Genomic DNA, 17,883 nt, shown 5'->3' with positions numbered 1-17,883 from the left:
CACTGAAGGGTCATTTCTTATTGTACATGGGGCCTAAAAAACTGTATAACACAACATAACACGACATATATACTACAGCACATCACGTTACAAAATGACATAATATAATAGCATCACATGTAATGTCATTTATTCAACATTAAAAATTACAGCACCTAGTGCTGATGATCAGAGGCGTTTCATATACGTACAAGTTCGAGTCTTTATACGTCAAACCTGACTTTGTTTAAGTGAATTCAAGTTCTCAACCATTCTCAGAAGGAATTCAAGGGTTGTCGACATTTTACAACACAGAAAATTTGTATAAATTACAGTCAATACATCAAATGTTTTATTATTTACTGGAATCGAGTCAGCCTCAGTTTCAACAAGGTATTATGGCGTTTTACTCGAGACGTTATAATATCCGAAACAGTTCTGAACACGACAATAAAACTGAAAATTACTCTATGAGATATATCCGTGCAAAAAAATGTTAATAGTATAGGTATTATTATAATAGCAGCATTACTCTCAGTTTTTCGTGTATGCGAATAAAAGTAAAATTACAAAAGGAAAAAGAACGGCATGCATTACAACCTACCCATAAACTGAAACGACAAATTCTACGTCGACGTAACTTGCGTCGGCGAAAAGTACACAAAACGTTAAAGAATAGCTAGTATTACAACATAATCTTGCACACACACAAAAAAAAACCACAACGTTTTTGACAATGTTATTTGAATCGTGTTCTGGTCGGGCAAAGCATTTGAAAGACGGCAAGTCTAAAATTCAAATCCTGAAACACATACAAGAAAGGGTTTACCAGAGAGTTAGCATACTGTAACCACACTGCAACGTTGTAGACGCTGGACGGTAAACATCCATCGCTACACGAAGCGTCTACTATAGCAATCACAACCCATGGAGTGTAGAAAACAAGAAAAGAAGCCACTAGCATGCTGACAAGTATGGCGGCCTTATTGTCGCCTCTCAAAGATCGACCTTTTTGTCTCAAGTTGTGACACTTCATGGGTTTGACCTCTGATTTTGAGGGCGCACAGGTGGCTGACACCGACGCGATGACACTCTTCGTAGCAGTTGGAATCTTCGCTATACATGCGCTTGTGTATATCTCTTTGGGTGCTAAATCTTCAAGCTCAACAGCATTATTAGATATCCCTTGTTGCGAGTCGGTCGTAGGTAGTTCAAAACAAACGCCATCGTTTTTGCAAAGCTTTTCCCCAGACGTACATGTGCGGCTGACTTCACATGCTTCTTTTTCTTTACCTTCCTCTTGGTATAGGCTATTGTTTGTGGGGCCGGCAGACATCTCGAGGCGGCCATGTGTTATGCACTGTGCATCTTCTACATCAGTTGATGTCGAGCATCCAGGCGTGGCACCCACCACGCATTTTACATCTTTTGATGTATTGACAAGAGTAGCACCGGTTGCTTTTGAAGTGAGAGAAGTGCCTGTATTGCTTGAGTGATCGAGTTCGTGATTGTAAGGCGAACTTCTCTGTGATTTCGTCATTCGCCCGCGGATTACCGCATAAATTCGCACGTACACGATGGCTATAAAGACCCATGGAATGATGGGTGACAGAAACATGGTAACTGTGGTGTAGAAGGCGTGACTTTCATATTCTACGTTGCAGTACTCGTTGTAATCGATGGTGGAATTTCCTGAAGTGAATTCCCAAAGAGTGATAGCTGGTACTTCGATGACAAATCCCAATATCCAGGCAACGACGATCAACTTGATGACGAAACTATTTGTCCGTATACTTCGGTACCAGAGTCCGTGAAATAGAGCAAGATAGCGGTCGAGGCAGATTGCTGCTATGTTGTACACCGAGGCTGTAAATAGGAAATAGTCTACGGCCAGCCATACAAGGCAAACCGCCTTGCCTAAGTGCCAATATTGGTCATAGTACCATTGGTAAATGTATAGAGGCAGTACCGTCACACCGAGGAGACAATCGGACAGTGCCAGGCTTACGTAGAAATAATTGGTTGGCTTTCGGAGTTTCTTAGTTTTGCAGAAAGCAATTAGAATCAACAGGTTGGACACAGCCGTCAGTATTGCAATCAAGGAACATACAACTGTTATTACCAGGACTGCCGTCTCGCTCATGCCAGCGTCTTCCACTTCAGAATAAACACGAGTTCCATAATAGTTTTGTGTGGTCACATATTCATCAGAGGTCGCCCAGTTGTCTGTCACAAAACTGTGGTCTGGTAAAGTGGCGAGTGTTGTTTCTCTCAAAACATTTGAATCGCTGCGCTCTCCATAATCACCATGATGGGAATTGTTGTTCACAAGAGAATGATCCAGGAAATTGGACATGTATACCGCACCGGTTGTAGTTACAATATCGCGTGTCCGTGATGCATTTTCCGCTGTTATGTTGGCGTTGTCGTTGTCGGTTGTTGCATTCATGACTCTGCTTCAAGCAATCAGACATTGAACCCAAGGAGCGATCGTTCAGTAAAACTTCTCTTCTACTGGGCTGATTGCTAATAGGGTAAATTGCAATTCCATAATTGTATGGCTTTAACACTTAACGTAACATCCTTCATAGAAATTGACTCTTGAATTTGCATAATTGTGCTACATCATTTTGTCAACTTGCGGGAGGGGCTTTCGATTGTACTATTATGAAGGTTGTAATCTATTACCACCTCCACGGTACCATACAGAAGTCAACCCTCCTTCTTTCAGCGGTCCATTAGAAACAGTGAATCCAAGCATACCCGCTTGATTAACCCATGTTAATAAGTTACCTGCATCATTCTCACAGAAGGAACGAACGGTTGGAGCTATTCAGGGGCATTTAGCACCTTGTGTGCCTCGTTATCCATGGAGGTGGTGATCCATTACTATCTCTGTTAATAATTCAAATGACTCTAATTTGGTTGGCGTATTTTATATTTTGATTAAAAACACTTTTCCTGTTCCTTGCTCACACCTTATTAGAAATGTTTTTCGCTAATAGCATCTAACGCTTTCACTCACAACAGTTGTACTGTCATCGTTGCATCGTCCTGGTGACGCCTCCATGACAGCTTTTCCCATACACATTTCTACGAGAGCTTTTGCCAGTGATTGGGTGTGTGTGTCAATATGTACTGACTGATAACAATGAGTTTTAAATTAGGCGCCTACACCAAGCATGGCCAGTGAATGGTCAAAAACGCCGTTCCACTTATCACGAACACCCCCAGTAAGTGTAACATTTTGTTTATCGGGTCCTAAACGCTATGTTTAGTACAAGTTCAGACGTGAGATCAGCACAATCACCTAAGTTTTCTAGACAAAGCATAATTTTCACTGGCCGTTTACACAGTGTCGCATGACTATGCTTTCTCAAAGAAGCAGGTCTTAAGTCAAGATTTTAAAACTTCAGTACTTGATGCTGAAAGAATAATGTAAAAGTGCCTTCAAAAGCATACTCTGAGTTCCAAAACCGAGTCGGACTTACAATTCCGAGTACTCGGACTTGCATACTCCGAGTAACACTGCTAACTCGGACTTGTAGACTCCGGGTACATTACCTACTCAGAGTTGAATACGCTGAGTTACACTTGCTTATAGAAAAAACAATGCTGGAAAAACACAGGAAACATTTGATCTTGTTATAAAAATTTGCAAATAGCGTATACAGTACATGTACTTTTGTAACCTCCACAAATGTAATAATCTCCATAAATGTAATATCAACCATAAATGTAATAAAAATCAACCATAAATGTAATGTCACCCATAAATGTAACAAAAATCAACCGTAAATGTAATAAAAACATCAACCACAATTGTAATAAATGGTAACCATAAATGTAATAAAAAAATTACCCATAAATGTAATACTTGTCAACCATAAATGTAATAATTTTAATTTGTCGGTGCAATTGAGTAATTAGCTCTTAAATATTTATCTTTATAATACTGAAAGCAACTCCACACATTATTCATATCTTAATTGTTTGCGTTTAGTGTTTTTTGTATATTTGAAAGAACATTTTACGTTTCCCTATTTTGTGTACAAAACTCATTGGCCATGGCGAGACAGCTGTAATCTGAACGTCAGTGCAGTGCAGTCTCTACTCCAGAGTGGAGGAGACTGTATAACACTACGATCCTTTACCGCCGTTTCTTCGAAATTTGCCGTAATCAGTCGCCTCAAATTTATCTTCAGTGGATAAACTGTGTGGAATGGTCGATAGATTTTCTGTATTCTTATGTTGTCCCACTTTATGTTTGTTCCTTCACTGAGGATGTAAGGATGTCTAATTTTGTTCTACAGTGTTTAAGGTAGTGTTTGTATTGTTTTTACTTGATTTAAATATGGATAAATGTTCTCGTTAACATGTTTTGTGTCGTAAGTTTCTATTATAAGGTTGTATATTTCTCTGTTATTTGTTCTGAGTCATCAGTCATAAACTTTGTGTGGTATCACTGGTTGACGAGTTATTTTGACGCTTCCTTATTATGAAATTATCAGTGTCTAGAACTGCTGTTCAGCTTCCATTATCTAACGGTTTGATCAGTACCTTACCGTTTTCTGATACTGTTCTCAAAGTGCTCTATTCTGTGTTTTGGCAAGGAAACCTAGTTTCAGGAAAGTATGCAATAACATTACACTAGTCTTATTAAAGTTATTATTTACTCAGGGCATTGATAAACAAATGATCACATATGCAAGTTCAAGTTTATTACATTTATGGTTGAGTTTCATTACATTTAAGGTAATTTGTTTATTACATTTGTGGTTACAGGTTGTTACATTAATGGTGACTGTTTTATTACATTTGTGGTTAATTTTATTACAATTGTGGTTGATATTACGTTTGTGGAGATTATTACATTTGTGGAGGTTACAACTTTCAGTCGCTCAGAGAAAAGAGCTACATGTCTGATCTCTGATCTGTGTACACTCCCTCTGCCAGTTCTCGTCATTGTAGTTTTCGAGTGTAGCTACCGTCACACAAATTATGAGTTTTTCTTGTCTTTTCGTTTCATTACCGGATCAGATCCTGATTTGAATTGGGAAAAACAACGTTTCATGATCACCGGGATGAACACGGCGAGTTATTAGATTACGGACGCCATTATCAAATGACCTGTCGACCTGTGACATCATGGCCTTGGTTTGCTAGCGTGGCGAGGCCATGATAGACTTGCCCAAGCATTTTAGGCATATTTATGTCTTGATAAAATAATTAAAGTAATAATTTTTCAAAATAAAATGAGCACAGCTCGTGTATGGTATGAACCAAGTGCGAGTGACCACTTTGTCGTAAATAATGACCTGACTTGACATATGATGTCATGCATTGATTTCGCTAATGGAACGATTGTGCGATATCGAACTGAGTAACTGGCTGGACTTGCCTGAAGTTTATTGGTTTTACTGTAAATGTTACGTCTAAGTCATCTTTCAAAAAACTTTGCTGCCGGCCGTGATAGCAGCTTTCTTCTGAGGGTAAAATCACAGTCCCTCCTTGTGGAGAGACCGCGGTTAAATATACATTGCTATAAACAGATTCCAAGACATCGTGAAAATGAAATTCTTTTTTTTCAAAAGAGCAGATTTTTGACATATCGATCTGCGCCAGCCGTAAACTCTGTGAGTAATAAAATACCTTTTTTCGACAGATCGTTTCTTGTCCAGCATGGCAAAATATCCATTTATAGGAACACGTTTTACTCGGCGTATTCAAGTCCGAGTAGGCCATGTACTCGGAGTATACAAGTCCGAGTAAGCAGTTTTACTCGGAGTATGCAAGTCCGAGGACTCGGACTTGTAAGTCCGACTCGGTTTTGGAACTCGGAGTGTATGGTTTGAGATACTCCTACATACCTGGAATATGACTAGAAAGTCTATAAGGAAGCAGCGGCATTCATCTGTGCAGTCGTAGCTCTCGTTTTTCCCGGACGAATATGGATTGCAAAGGGAAAACTCCGAGTCGTGTGACGGAAAAAGAGTTTTTCCGTCGCAACGTACGAGAGCTATGGCTATACTGCTACATCATAATTTGAGTCTTGTTGGTTGAGTTTTAATAGAAACTTCATCAGTTGAGAGATCAGGAGAGATCTGAATTCTGGTTTACGAAATCGAAAACTTTAGTGTATACACAGTCCCTCATAACATGACTAGTTGTAATAGTGTAATACTGTCAGTATATTTGTACTCGGGTTAATGGGAGGAGAACGGAGAAAACTGATCATGAGACTCTCTCACAGCCCCTCGCCTGCTTCACCTCTGACCATAACATGCGCCCTCAGAGCTCCGAGGTGAGTAGAGCGAAGCTCGGCTCAGCGAGCTGGCGAAGCCGGCAAGTCTGTTGTTGCTTGATCGGCCTCAATTTCATATATCCGATCTAACCATAATATCGTTGATTTTAAAATTCTATCTACAGCTAAACAAGGGTTTTGACTTTGAATGTAGGGCTTAAAAACGAGCCGGGGTCACGTTCAGACGAATATTTTGTTCGATGAGAACAAATTTCATGTGCTCATTCTTATTTACATGTACGTAATCGAATTATATGAGTTCCTCATTAATGATGAAGAGTTCATTTTTCTGTAAAAGAATTGCTATGAGTCAGCCCAGTTTTGTTGGAATTACCTGCATACCCAAAGTTTTGTCTTATGTTGTGATTTTTATCTCATCTGAAAACGTGATACGAAGTGAGTATTAACCGTCGCTTTGTGTAAAGAACTGCAATTCAAGATCAGGAAAATCAGCTATTCCAAAACAAAATAGCCCCAAATGATAAAGGGTCCCATATCGAAAAAGCTCGGGATCGGGATAAACTGAGGTGTTAAGAAGATTATGTGGCGTTTCTGTCTTCTGTCTTTTGTCTTCAATTGCAATCATTATATAAATATGTTGCTAGATTTTTGGACGAAGGAAGCACGGGGGTTTAACCTATATTTGAAAGCATGTAATAGGAACCACACTTATTCTCATCTTAGCCGACTCATAGCAGACACAAATCTAATGAACGGTAGCTAATTTGCATAAACACAACTATACTTCCAAAAACAAAAACTCTAATCGCGAGTATGAAACCTCTACAGGCCAGGGACTTGATACCCGCATGGAGGTAGCTCCATCATACTCGGAAGAAAGATCTGACACTTCCGTTCCGTTCCATTTTCTATGCTTCAACTGTTCAACTGAACTGTTAGGATATGCACCAGCATAGCCACATGTAACGTTTGCGTAAATTATGGTCAAAGGCATACACTGATGAGAATTGCCATTTTTGTAAACAGTAATTACAGTGAATTTCAAAAAAGCTTGGAATTACAACGTGCTTGGGTGATAAGAAAAACGTTCTTGTCGATAGAAAATCACACCACCTGCATTCATTACAAATGCTCTAGTTCGATGAAGTTTGCAACAATTTAACCCAATACGATGTTCACTCAGCCTCAGTCAACATAGTTAGTGTTGCCGCGCTCTAATTGAAAAACTCACACTTACTGCTTAAACATTCTTATATTGCCTCTATCCACAGTCCCTCCACCAACTGTGCTCTATCACATTTCCCGTCGATGAAACTGCACAGAACGCTAGCGATAGGTTTTTTCTCGGTACAGCGTGTACGGGTCAGTACAACGATTGGTGTCTCCTACTCTCAACGTGTTCTGTAAGTGAGAAAAGTGGGCGTCGTATTGGGTTAAATTGTTGCAAAATCTATCAAAGGAGAACGTTTGCTATGGATGCAGTGGCATTATTTTCTGTCTCCAGAAACATTTTTCTAATCACCCAAGCACGTTGTTATTCAAGCTATTTTGAAATTCACTGCAATAATTATAGGATTAATTTCAATTAATTTCAAATATCTCCTGAAGCGAATGTAGCATCAAAATTGCTGTTGTAAGAAACGCGTTCTGAATTATTTGTGACCAAGCTATTACGATTTAATTTTTCCTCCGAGTGTCTCAGCGTCGATAATCCGTTCAATCACAGACAATAGTAGAATCATCCACTCTACTGCATACTGTCTCGAGTTCAATCATGAAGCCTGTTCGGGTTTAACAAGAGACAGTATGTGTGTGTGTTTTGATGTTGTGCATGCTGTTATTGTTTTTGTTGTTGTTGTTGTTGTTGTTGTTGTTGTTGTTGCTGCTGCTGATGACGAGTTTTTATGAGGAAAACGGTGACCGAAATTAATCTAAGGGACTGAGCACAATTAACGGCAGGGGGGGCCGGAAGAGAAAATGGGGGGGCCACGAAAAAAATGAGTGTTCATGGGGTGGGCCATGAAAATTCCAGGGAAGGTAAGGGGTGGGCCACCAAAATTTTTTACACCATGACAGACAGAGAATATTTTTCAGCATTTTTATTCCTTGTTGAAGCTGGAGTTCCTTGTTAAACTTCTTGTAGCATGATGAAATACCAAGTCTTAACCTCACAATGCAGTTGTTATGTGTAAAATGAGCAATATTATTATGAAAATTGACTTCATTTGTCAACAGCAATAATTGTTGGTAATGATACAGAGGCTCGGTTGAAACTGGTTATTTCATCATGCTATAGGAAATTAACCTTATAGAACAGGAATGCCTGTCAGTACCATGTGAAATTAGCATTCACATGGCTAGTTGGCATGGCGTAATGCATGTGCATAGGGAATAGGCAGTCAGGAAGTCCACATTCATTTCAGAAGCACGTGGGTAACATGTGTATAGGCCGAAATATTTAAATGAGCTAGCCATTCACATACATGTGAACGAATGGTTATTCTGAATCCACTCACATGTATGTGAACGAATGGTTATTTTGAATGCATATGTATGAATGACAGGGTCATCCTGGCAGAAAAAGAGCACCATGAAAAGTACTGATTTGAAACCCGATTTTACTTATTTTGATGTTGCCGTTATGAATTTGGTAAACATTGTTACATTTGCATGTTTGCAAGGTGTAAGCAAACATCAAATAAGTGAAATCAAATTCCAGTAAAATCAAGTACTTTTACACAGCCTCTTTCGGTGAATTATATGATACAATTGGTTGGAGATGTAATTTAACCATATTTGGCCTAAAACTAAGACAGGCCAAACAGAGTTAAAAGCAACTCTGCCTCACCTGAACACAGCAAACACAAGCAGACTCACCTTTCCAAACGTTCAAAATAAAAAGCACAAAACATATCTGTAAGTCTGATGACCAATTTAATAAATTTTTGGCTTCAACAAATTTCATAGACACAGTGAAAAGTGATTTAGTCAAAGATTAGTTTTAAAAGAGTTCATTTAACTCTGGCCAAGTCTCGTCTTTCATGTCCTATTTTGTTTTGAAATTTGACATTGAAGACTTCTTTACGTAAGTCATGATTATTCTTGCCAAATTTCTCTTGGGCCTTGGCTGACATGCACACTGAAATGAAACAGAAAGAAGAGAATGAACTTAGCAACATTTATTAAGACAACAACTTTACAATAAAGTTTCAGAAAATGTGTGTAATTTGTTACATACACATAGAGGAATTTTTTACATACATCTTTGCGAGTGCAAAATTAATACATTGAAAGTGTAACATATATGTCTAGAAATGTATTGGGCTTGTGTACGTTGTATTGACTTGACTTGTTGCCACAGCCACTATTCTGATTAATTTATGTACATCTTTACAAAGTGAGGGCATCACAATTCATAATTTGAATCAATACAAGAAAGTATGTTAATACATGAGGCAAACAAGTTATTGAACTCATTAAAAATTACAGCTGCTGTCCCTTGAAAATTAAGACGTATCACATTTCTAAATATTTTTTCTGTCTTTCAATACAAGGCTTCTTACCTGGCAATATCATATTAACAATGGTTTTTAAAAGTAACCATGTACAAAAGATAAGATAAAAAATGCAAGTAAGACCGGGTGGTACAAACAATCATAAGTTTACATAGCCATGTTCATCCTACGATCTACCGGTAGTTTGGTTTTCTTTTAATATTTTCATTTCGCCTATTTTTTTATAGCAGTGTTTTTGCACTGAGTGAGACCATGGACGCAAACTAAGCTTTATAGGCGTTGTTCAAGCCCAGCTTTGTTTTGCGTTAATCAATGGCCACACTGTACACCTCCCTCCGCCCTGTCCAGGTATACAGATACGTATGTGAAGACCTCAAAGTGGTCCCCGACTTCAAAGTGGTCCCCATCCTAAATGTCCGGTAAGATAGGGGGTTAAACTCAAGTCTGACGACACCTACCGCATAATGGACGCTTTGTTGTCACACGGACGTTTCCGATGTAATATCAGCTGCTATTTTAGTATTTAATACTTAGAGTTGGGAAAAAATGTACAAAATAAGGGCTGAGCACAGAATTAACAATGGGGAGGGCTAGTGTCTATATCAATCATGACTTATCTATAAAATGACTCATTTGAAGTCATATCGATATTTGGAAGTCATTCTAATCGCTGCTCGTAAATACATAAACGGATATGAAATACAATTTGCAGCATTGCTGTGGCGTATCAATCGCACTTGCGGGTCAAAAATTCATCGCCACAAGCCAGCCCATAGACATTTTTGGTAGTTTACTTCGACCGGTACTATAACACTGGTCAGTTCACGACCCATTGTCTACTTCTGCTAGCTACCTCAATAATATAAACATGTATTTTCAACCGTTTTCCCGTGAGCCGACGTCCACGAATTCTGCAACGTTTGCCCTCTCGCGTAATTGAATACTTTGGGTCTGTCAAAAGTTCAGAACCGAGCAGAAACAGTCGACGGCTCTTAAAAAAGCTGAAATTATAGATGTTGCCACATTCAACATAATTAACGGAAGTAGGAGATGAGTCATAGATAGTCAGAGATAAAGTAGGTACATGTTCATTTATTCAAAGACTAAGCTATTTCATTATTTTGCGAGGTAAATAAAAAAACCGATTGGTGTCGTAGTAAACTACAGAAGAGGTCTATGGACAGATTAACAGCGGTTCTGAAGCGATATCCCTTGACACGAATGCAATCTATAGGCCTCAGCATTATGCTACGAATGCACAGATGTAAAATACACCAGAATAGGGCTCGAGGCCAATATTTTAGGGGGATATTTTTCTTATTTTTTTTACAAAGATATCCAATACCTACCATAGAAAGTGACGCGATTGAAGTAATACATTACCTAAAAGAAGTTGAATACAGCAGGCGGAGCGTAAAATTATCCGAATTTTCATGGGACACCTTTGAAGTCAAGAGGACGCTTTTGAAGTCAAACTGATTTCTTTATTCTTTACTAAAAGTTTGAAAAAACAGGAAGTGTACTCTTGTCTTATTTATACCTGATACTTAACAGGTCGCATATTCAATTGTAAAATCAAAACATTCTTTCTTTAACATAAACGATTGAATACAGAACAGAGAGCGTAAAATCATCACAAGTCTTTGGGGACCACCTTGAGGTCAAAAAGACACTTTTGGAGTCAAACTGATTTTCTTTATTCAATACCAAAAGTTGGACAAAATCAAAGAAGTGTACTATAGTTTTATTAATACCTGATACTTCACAGGTCGCATGTTACATTTTTCAAGTTAGAACATTCTTTCTTTAACATAAACGATGTTGAATACAGCAGAGAGACCGTAAAATCATCCCAAGTTTTCGGGGACCACTTTGAAGTCAAAAGGACACTTTTGGAGTCAAATTGATTTCTTTTAAGCAATACTAAAAGTTGACAAAAATCCAAGGAAGTGTACTATAGTCCTATTAATAACTGATACTTCATAGGTCACATGTTACAATTTTCAAGTTAGAACATTGCTTCAATTACGCAAAAGAAGTTGAATAAAGCAGACAGAGTGTACAATCATTCGATTTTCCCGGGGACCACTTTGAAGTCAAAAGGACACTTTTGGAGTCAAACTGATTTTCTTTATTCAATACTAAAAGTTGACAAAAATCCAAGGAAGTGTACTATAGTCCTATTAATAACTGATACTTCATAGGTCACATGTTACAATTTTCAAGTTAGAACATTGCTTCAATTACGCAAAAGAAGTTGAATAAAGCAGACAGAGTGTACAATCATTCGATTTTCCCGGGGACCACTTTGAAGTCAAAAGGACACTTTTGGAGTCAAACTGATTTTCTTTATTCAATACTAAAAGTTGACAAAAATCCAAGGAAGTGTACTATAGTCCTATTAATAACTGATACTTCATAGGTCACATGTTACAATTTTCAAGTTAGAACATTGCTTCAATTACGCAAAAGAAGTTGAATAAAGCAGACAGAGTGTACAATCATTCGATTTTCCCGGGGACCACTTTGAAGTCAAAAGGACACTTTTGGAGTCAAACTGATTTTCTTTATGCAATACTAAAAGTTGACAAAAATCCAAGGAAGTGTACTATAGTCCTACTAATAACTGATACTTCATAGGTCGCATGTTCCATTTTTCAAGTTAGAACATTGCTTCAATTACGTAAAAGAAGTTGAATAAAGCAGACAGAGTGTACAATCATTCGATTTTCCCGGGGACCACTTTGAAGTCAAAAGGACACTTTTGGAGCCAAACTGATTTTCTTTATGCAATATTAAAAGTTGGACAAAAAAAGGAAGTGTACTATAGTTTTATTAATACCTGATACCTCACAGGTCGCATGTTACATTTTTCAAGTCAACACATTCTGTCTTTAACTTAAACGATGTGGAATACAGCAGAGAGACCGTAAAATCATCCCAAGTTTTCGGGGACCACTTTGAAGTCAAAAGGACACTTTTGGAGTCAAATTGATTTTCTTTAAGCAATACTAAAAGTTGACAAAAATCCAAGGAAGTGTACTATAGTCCTATTAATAACTGATACTTCATAGGTCACATGTTACAATTTTCAAGTTAGAACATTGCTTCAATTACGCAAAAGAAGTTGAATAAAGCAGACAGAGTGTACAATCATTCGAATTTCCCGGGGACCACTTTGAAGTCAAAAGGACACTTTTGGAGTCAAACTGATTTTCTTTATGCAATACTAAAAGTTGACAAATATCCAAGGAAGTGTGCTATAGTCCTACTAATACCTGATACTTCACAGGTCGCATGTTCCATTTTTCAAGTTAGAACATTGCTTCAATTACGCAAAAGAAGTTGAATAAAGCAGACAGAGTGTACAATCATTCGATTTTCCGGGGACCACTTTGAAGTCAAAAGGACACTTTTGGAGTCAAATTGATTTTCTTTATTCAATACTAAAAGTTGACAAAAATCCAAGGAAGTGTACTATAGGCCTATTATACCTGATACTTCACAGCTGGCATGTTACATTTTTCAAGTCAACAATTCTTTTTAATTTTCCTTAAAAGAAGCTGAACATAGCAGATGGAGCATGTAATCAAGTGGAATTTCCGTAGACACCTTTACGGACATTTTGGTGTCATATGTTTTTTTTCAATACAATACCAAATGTGTGATAAATCAGTAGAAATGTAGAATAATCCTACAAGTAACTCTGTCTTATAAACTCAATCTCATACACACATACAAATGGACGTTGAGCATTATTTAGCCAAAAAAATCTTTATTTAACTGTACATAAATTTTACAGTAGAGTAAAGCACAAGAGCAGTTTTTCTCTATAAAGTAAAATAACTACTTTCAATAACCGGAAAAATGATATAAAGGGCATCAATTTCACAAAAATAAAAGCACATTACCTAAAGGCCAATACAGTCCTGTTGTGCTATGTAGAGAATAGCTTTTTGTGACACATATGTTTATGAAGATAGATACTTTGATAGCAGATTTCAAAAAATGTCAAAAAGCTGCATTACCACTAATACAAAATTGAAAATATTATTATAATTTGAACATCACAGTAAGATTATCCCTGAGAACAAATCAGCCAGTGGTATGAGATGAGTAGTGTTTAGAGAAAGAGATTTTTCGATCAATAATGGAAAACATAGCATCAATGACACTTGGCTCTCATTTGATTTGATGAGGCAGGCCACAGTGTGTATACTTAACTATGTTTACCCTTGGCAACATGCATACAAAGTTTCATAGCCATTGGAAGAGGGATTTCAGAGAAAATGATTTTTGACCAAATATGGGAAAAGTTGCGCAAAAATGGCTATATGAAAATATTCACCAAAAAATTTGAAGACACTCAACCGAGGTTGCCTCTAGATACATTAAAAACAAATTTCAAACCAATCAAAACATTTACTTCAAAGAAAATTAGTTTTTGACCAAAATATTGCCCTAAATGCAAAAAAAACCCCAAAAACACAAAGATGAAAATTTCACCACAATTTAAGAAATCATATAGAAAACAACTCTAGAGTCAAGAGTATTAAGTTTCAAAGCAATCCAACAAGAAATTTGAGAGAAAAAACATTTTTTGACCAAAAATTGGAAACATGCCCCAAAAATACAAAATTGCAGAATTCATCATATATTCAAGATATCATATTTAGTTCATCTGTAGGAACCTGTATACCAATACCAAATATCAAAGCTGTCAGATGGGCGGTTTTGATGAAATAAAGTTTTGACCAAAAATGACGAAAAAAATTCCTTAAAAGTACAGATTTGCATATTTCATTACATTTGAACAAATCTAAGTTGGGTTATCCCAAGGGACCTATATACAAAATAACAAAGCTGTCTGACCAGCGATTATGAAGAAGATTTTTTACCAAAAACGCCTTTTTTGGCGCTAATTTGCATATTTTCAACAATATCAAAAAATACCGTCAAGGACAGTGTGCTCACATTCGGTTTGAATTGGTAAATTCAAGAAATATTTAAACCAGAAAAACAAGAATGACAAAAGCAAATAAGGTCTGCAACTTAGGTACTGGAGGTCGTCTTTGGGAATATCATCTTCTATAGCAACGGGACAAGCAGATCCTACATACAGAAAGCAATGTCAACAAAAAAGTTAGCCAGAGAAGCTTGACAAAAAGAAAAGGTGGGAGAGTGGGGAAAAAATAAAGAGTGGGAAAAAATGTACAAGGGATCTGGTAAAAAGTAATGCTACCTCATCAATCTTCTAGCCCCTATCCCCTCCTGAATATCAAATGTTCCACCCCTTACATAAAACCAGCTGACAGGAAATGTATTTACAACCTTGGGATGTTTTAATTAATGCTATGAGTGCTATCATTCAAATGTAAACAACACTTAAATCAGTTACAGATAGTGAAATGCCTTCCACTGTGGGGGGATTACAACATCTGGAATTATCCTGGATCCTAATTTCTCATCAGTTCTTATGTGTCTTAACATGCAAAAGTTGCAAAAATTGGTTCGCAATGAAAATATTTACTTCAACTTTGTTTCTGGATCAAATTTTACTACAAATTGATATTAAATATGACAAAATTATGTTCACAGCCTTCGAAACTCTCTCACAACATATCCTGAGTTGGTGTAGGTCATTTAAGGTCACAAACTGAGAAAATTACCTAAAATATAAAAATTTGGGGGTTTCCCAACACTTTGAGCAGAAAATTTATCAAATAACATCCCTCGGGACTTTTGTACCAAATTAAAAAGCTATCAGACAAGTAATTTTGAGAACAAGTTGTCTGTCCAGGAGCTTTAAAAAGAAATATTTTTTAAGATTTTTTGACCAAAAATGACAAAAATTGCCCCAAAACAGTAATATTTCCAATTTTGTCGTAAGTTCAACAATTAGAAGGGTAACACCCTTGTAAACATCCAATCCAAATTTGAGAGCAATTGGGCTAGCGGTTTCTGAAAAGAAGAAATTTTACTTAAAATGAGAAAAATAACCAAAAAATTCAGCAAAAATACAAAATTCAAGGTATCTTCACAATATTCATAAAACTGATTTTCATCAACCTGAGGAACCTGTATAACAAATATCAAAGCTATCAGATTTGTTGTTTTTGAATAACAATTTTTCTGACCAAAAATTCGGAAAATTGCCCTAAAATAACAAATATGAAAATTTCAATTCAATTTGTATAAACTTGACTGAGGTCATCCTGAGGAACATGTATACCAACTTTCAAAATAATCAGATGAGTGGTTTCAGAAAAAATACCGCAATTATACGGTGTCGCTCAAATTTGATCAGAATTGGTATATACCAGTATGGGTACCAATGATCAATAATAAATGTTGTTTCTATCTGTTCAGTGGAGGAAAATTATACGTTGATGTTATGGCAATGATTTCTGCACAGTACAACCAGAAAAACAACAAGAAATATTTAAACCAGAAAAACAAGAATGACAAAAGTAATTAAGGTCTAACTTTTGGTACAGGAGGTCAACTTTAGCAACATGCATAGCAGAAACAAGCCCCTCTTAGTTTAGTATAAACTGTCTTCCCCCATCTACTGTCTATGGTTGCAGCTGGTCTGTTAATATGTAACAGTTCATAAACAATGACAGGAAATGAATCAAGATCAGTGGAGTTTGCCTGTTTCTCACTGGCATGCCTCCTGCACATTTGCTGGATTTCACTTTTTCTTACCTCATTTGCACATTTTTGACACTGATGTGTTCATTTGAACAAATTCACATCTCAATCCCTGCATCTACCTGTACACCAAATACTGAGATGGTAGCTTTGGCGGTTGGGAGCCTTTGTGTGTGACGGACATACATCTGCACATACCCACAAATATACAGACATACAGACATGCAAATCGGATGCAAATGAACTGATTAGCTTGTATGATAACCTCACATTGGTATACCAAATGTGAGCTAAAAATTAAAAAAAATATATTCTCAAATCATATTTTTCATCTACGCAACAAATAGCAAATCAGTAAATACTGCGGTTATCAAGATATTTGAGTGACTGGACGCCTCACAAACGGACATACATACATACTGACAACGGATGCCGGACAGATACCCATCCCAATAGCTTCAAAAGACTATCGTATAGTAGCTAAAAATGAAAATTTCACCACAATACTAACGAAAATCACCATAAACATCCTGCATACAGAGTTTCAACAAAATCTAGACTGCCGTTACAGAGTTTAAGCGTTTGCTGGATTTTCTCTGTTTTCTACCACATTTCTTTTTTTTACCTCATCATCATATTTTGAAGACTGACACTTTCATTTGAACAAATTCACATCTCCACCCCCAGGTGCACCAGTACACCAAATACTACAATGGTAGTGCTGTGGTTTTTGAGTTTTCGATGTGCATGAAGATGGCATGCACACATACTAACATACATAAATGTAGACACCGCTGACCTACCATAAAAACTCTTTTTGGTATAATATACATGCATGTATACACCAAATGTGAGCTAAAAATTGTCCTGAAAATAGAAAATTGTGGATTTATCAAAATTTGAATATTTCACAATTTGATCATCGCTATGAATCTGTATAACAAATATCAGTGCTGTCAGACAAGGGGTTTTGGTGTAAAAAATTCTATTTTGTTTCAGCCAAACCTTAAAGCCCCATACAGCAGCAAATGTGTTGTAAACCAATCTCAAATTATCCTCAGTTTTCCAAGGGTTTTCTTCAAGTAAGACACATTAAAGACCAAAAAAGTGTACAACACTGTCGATAGCCTAAGAAGTAGCATTTAAATTCAAACTTTTAACATGATTTTAGATTTTCCGAGAATTTCAAAAAAACAAGTCATTGACAATGACATAGTCCCCACTTGTAATAGGAGTATTAGTCTTGATGGGGCAGGGAAATGTGGTCATTAAGAAGTATCACTGGAGTGTACATGTATATGTTCAGATCTATGGGCACATAGGTCTATGTCATTGTTCCCAATTTGAAACAAGAGGCATGTCTAAGTTATGGTTCTAAATCGGGAAAAAAGATCAGACCTCTAGCTGTATTGGCCAGCCAAGAAATACATATGTGCATAATAAATGAGGTACAAGATGTGACATCTTAAG

The 17,883-nt window shown here is 37.0% G+C and overlaps 1 protein-coding gene across 1 annotated transcript; it reads right to left on the bottom strand.

Annotated features, from left to right (window-relative positions):
* Positions 1–718: 718 nt before the first annotated feature.
* On the bottom strand, positions 719–2,428 carry LOC139134188 (histamine H3 receptor-like). Its single transcript, XM_070701101.1, has one exon. It carries the CDS (start codon positions 2,426–2,428, stop codon positions 719–721), a length of 1,710 nt encoding a protein of 569 aa, XP_070557202.1.
* Positions 2,429–17,883: the final 15,455 nt, after the last annotated feature.

The sequence above is a fragment of the Ptychodera flava genome, chromosome 6 (genome assembly GCF_041260155.1).
Source record: "Ptychodera flava strain L36383 chromosome 6, AS_Pfla_20210202, whole genome shotgun sequence".
Lineage (NCBI taxonomy): Eukaryota > Metazoa > Hemichordata > Enteropneusta > Ptychoderidae > Ptychodera > Ptychodera flava.
Note: the sequence above shows the minus strand (reverse complement) of the source record. Positions and strands in the feature narration are given on the sequence as shown.

Bases quoted from the DNA above. Each gene is read 5' to 3' on its own strand.
- LOC139134188 (XM_070701101.1), bottom strand. From the start codon at position 2,428: ATGAATGCAACAACCGACAACGACAACGCCAACATAACAGCGGAAAAT.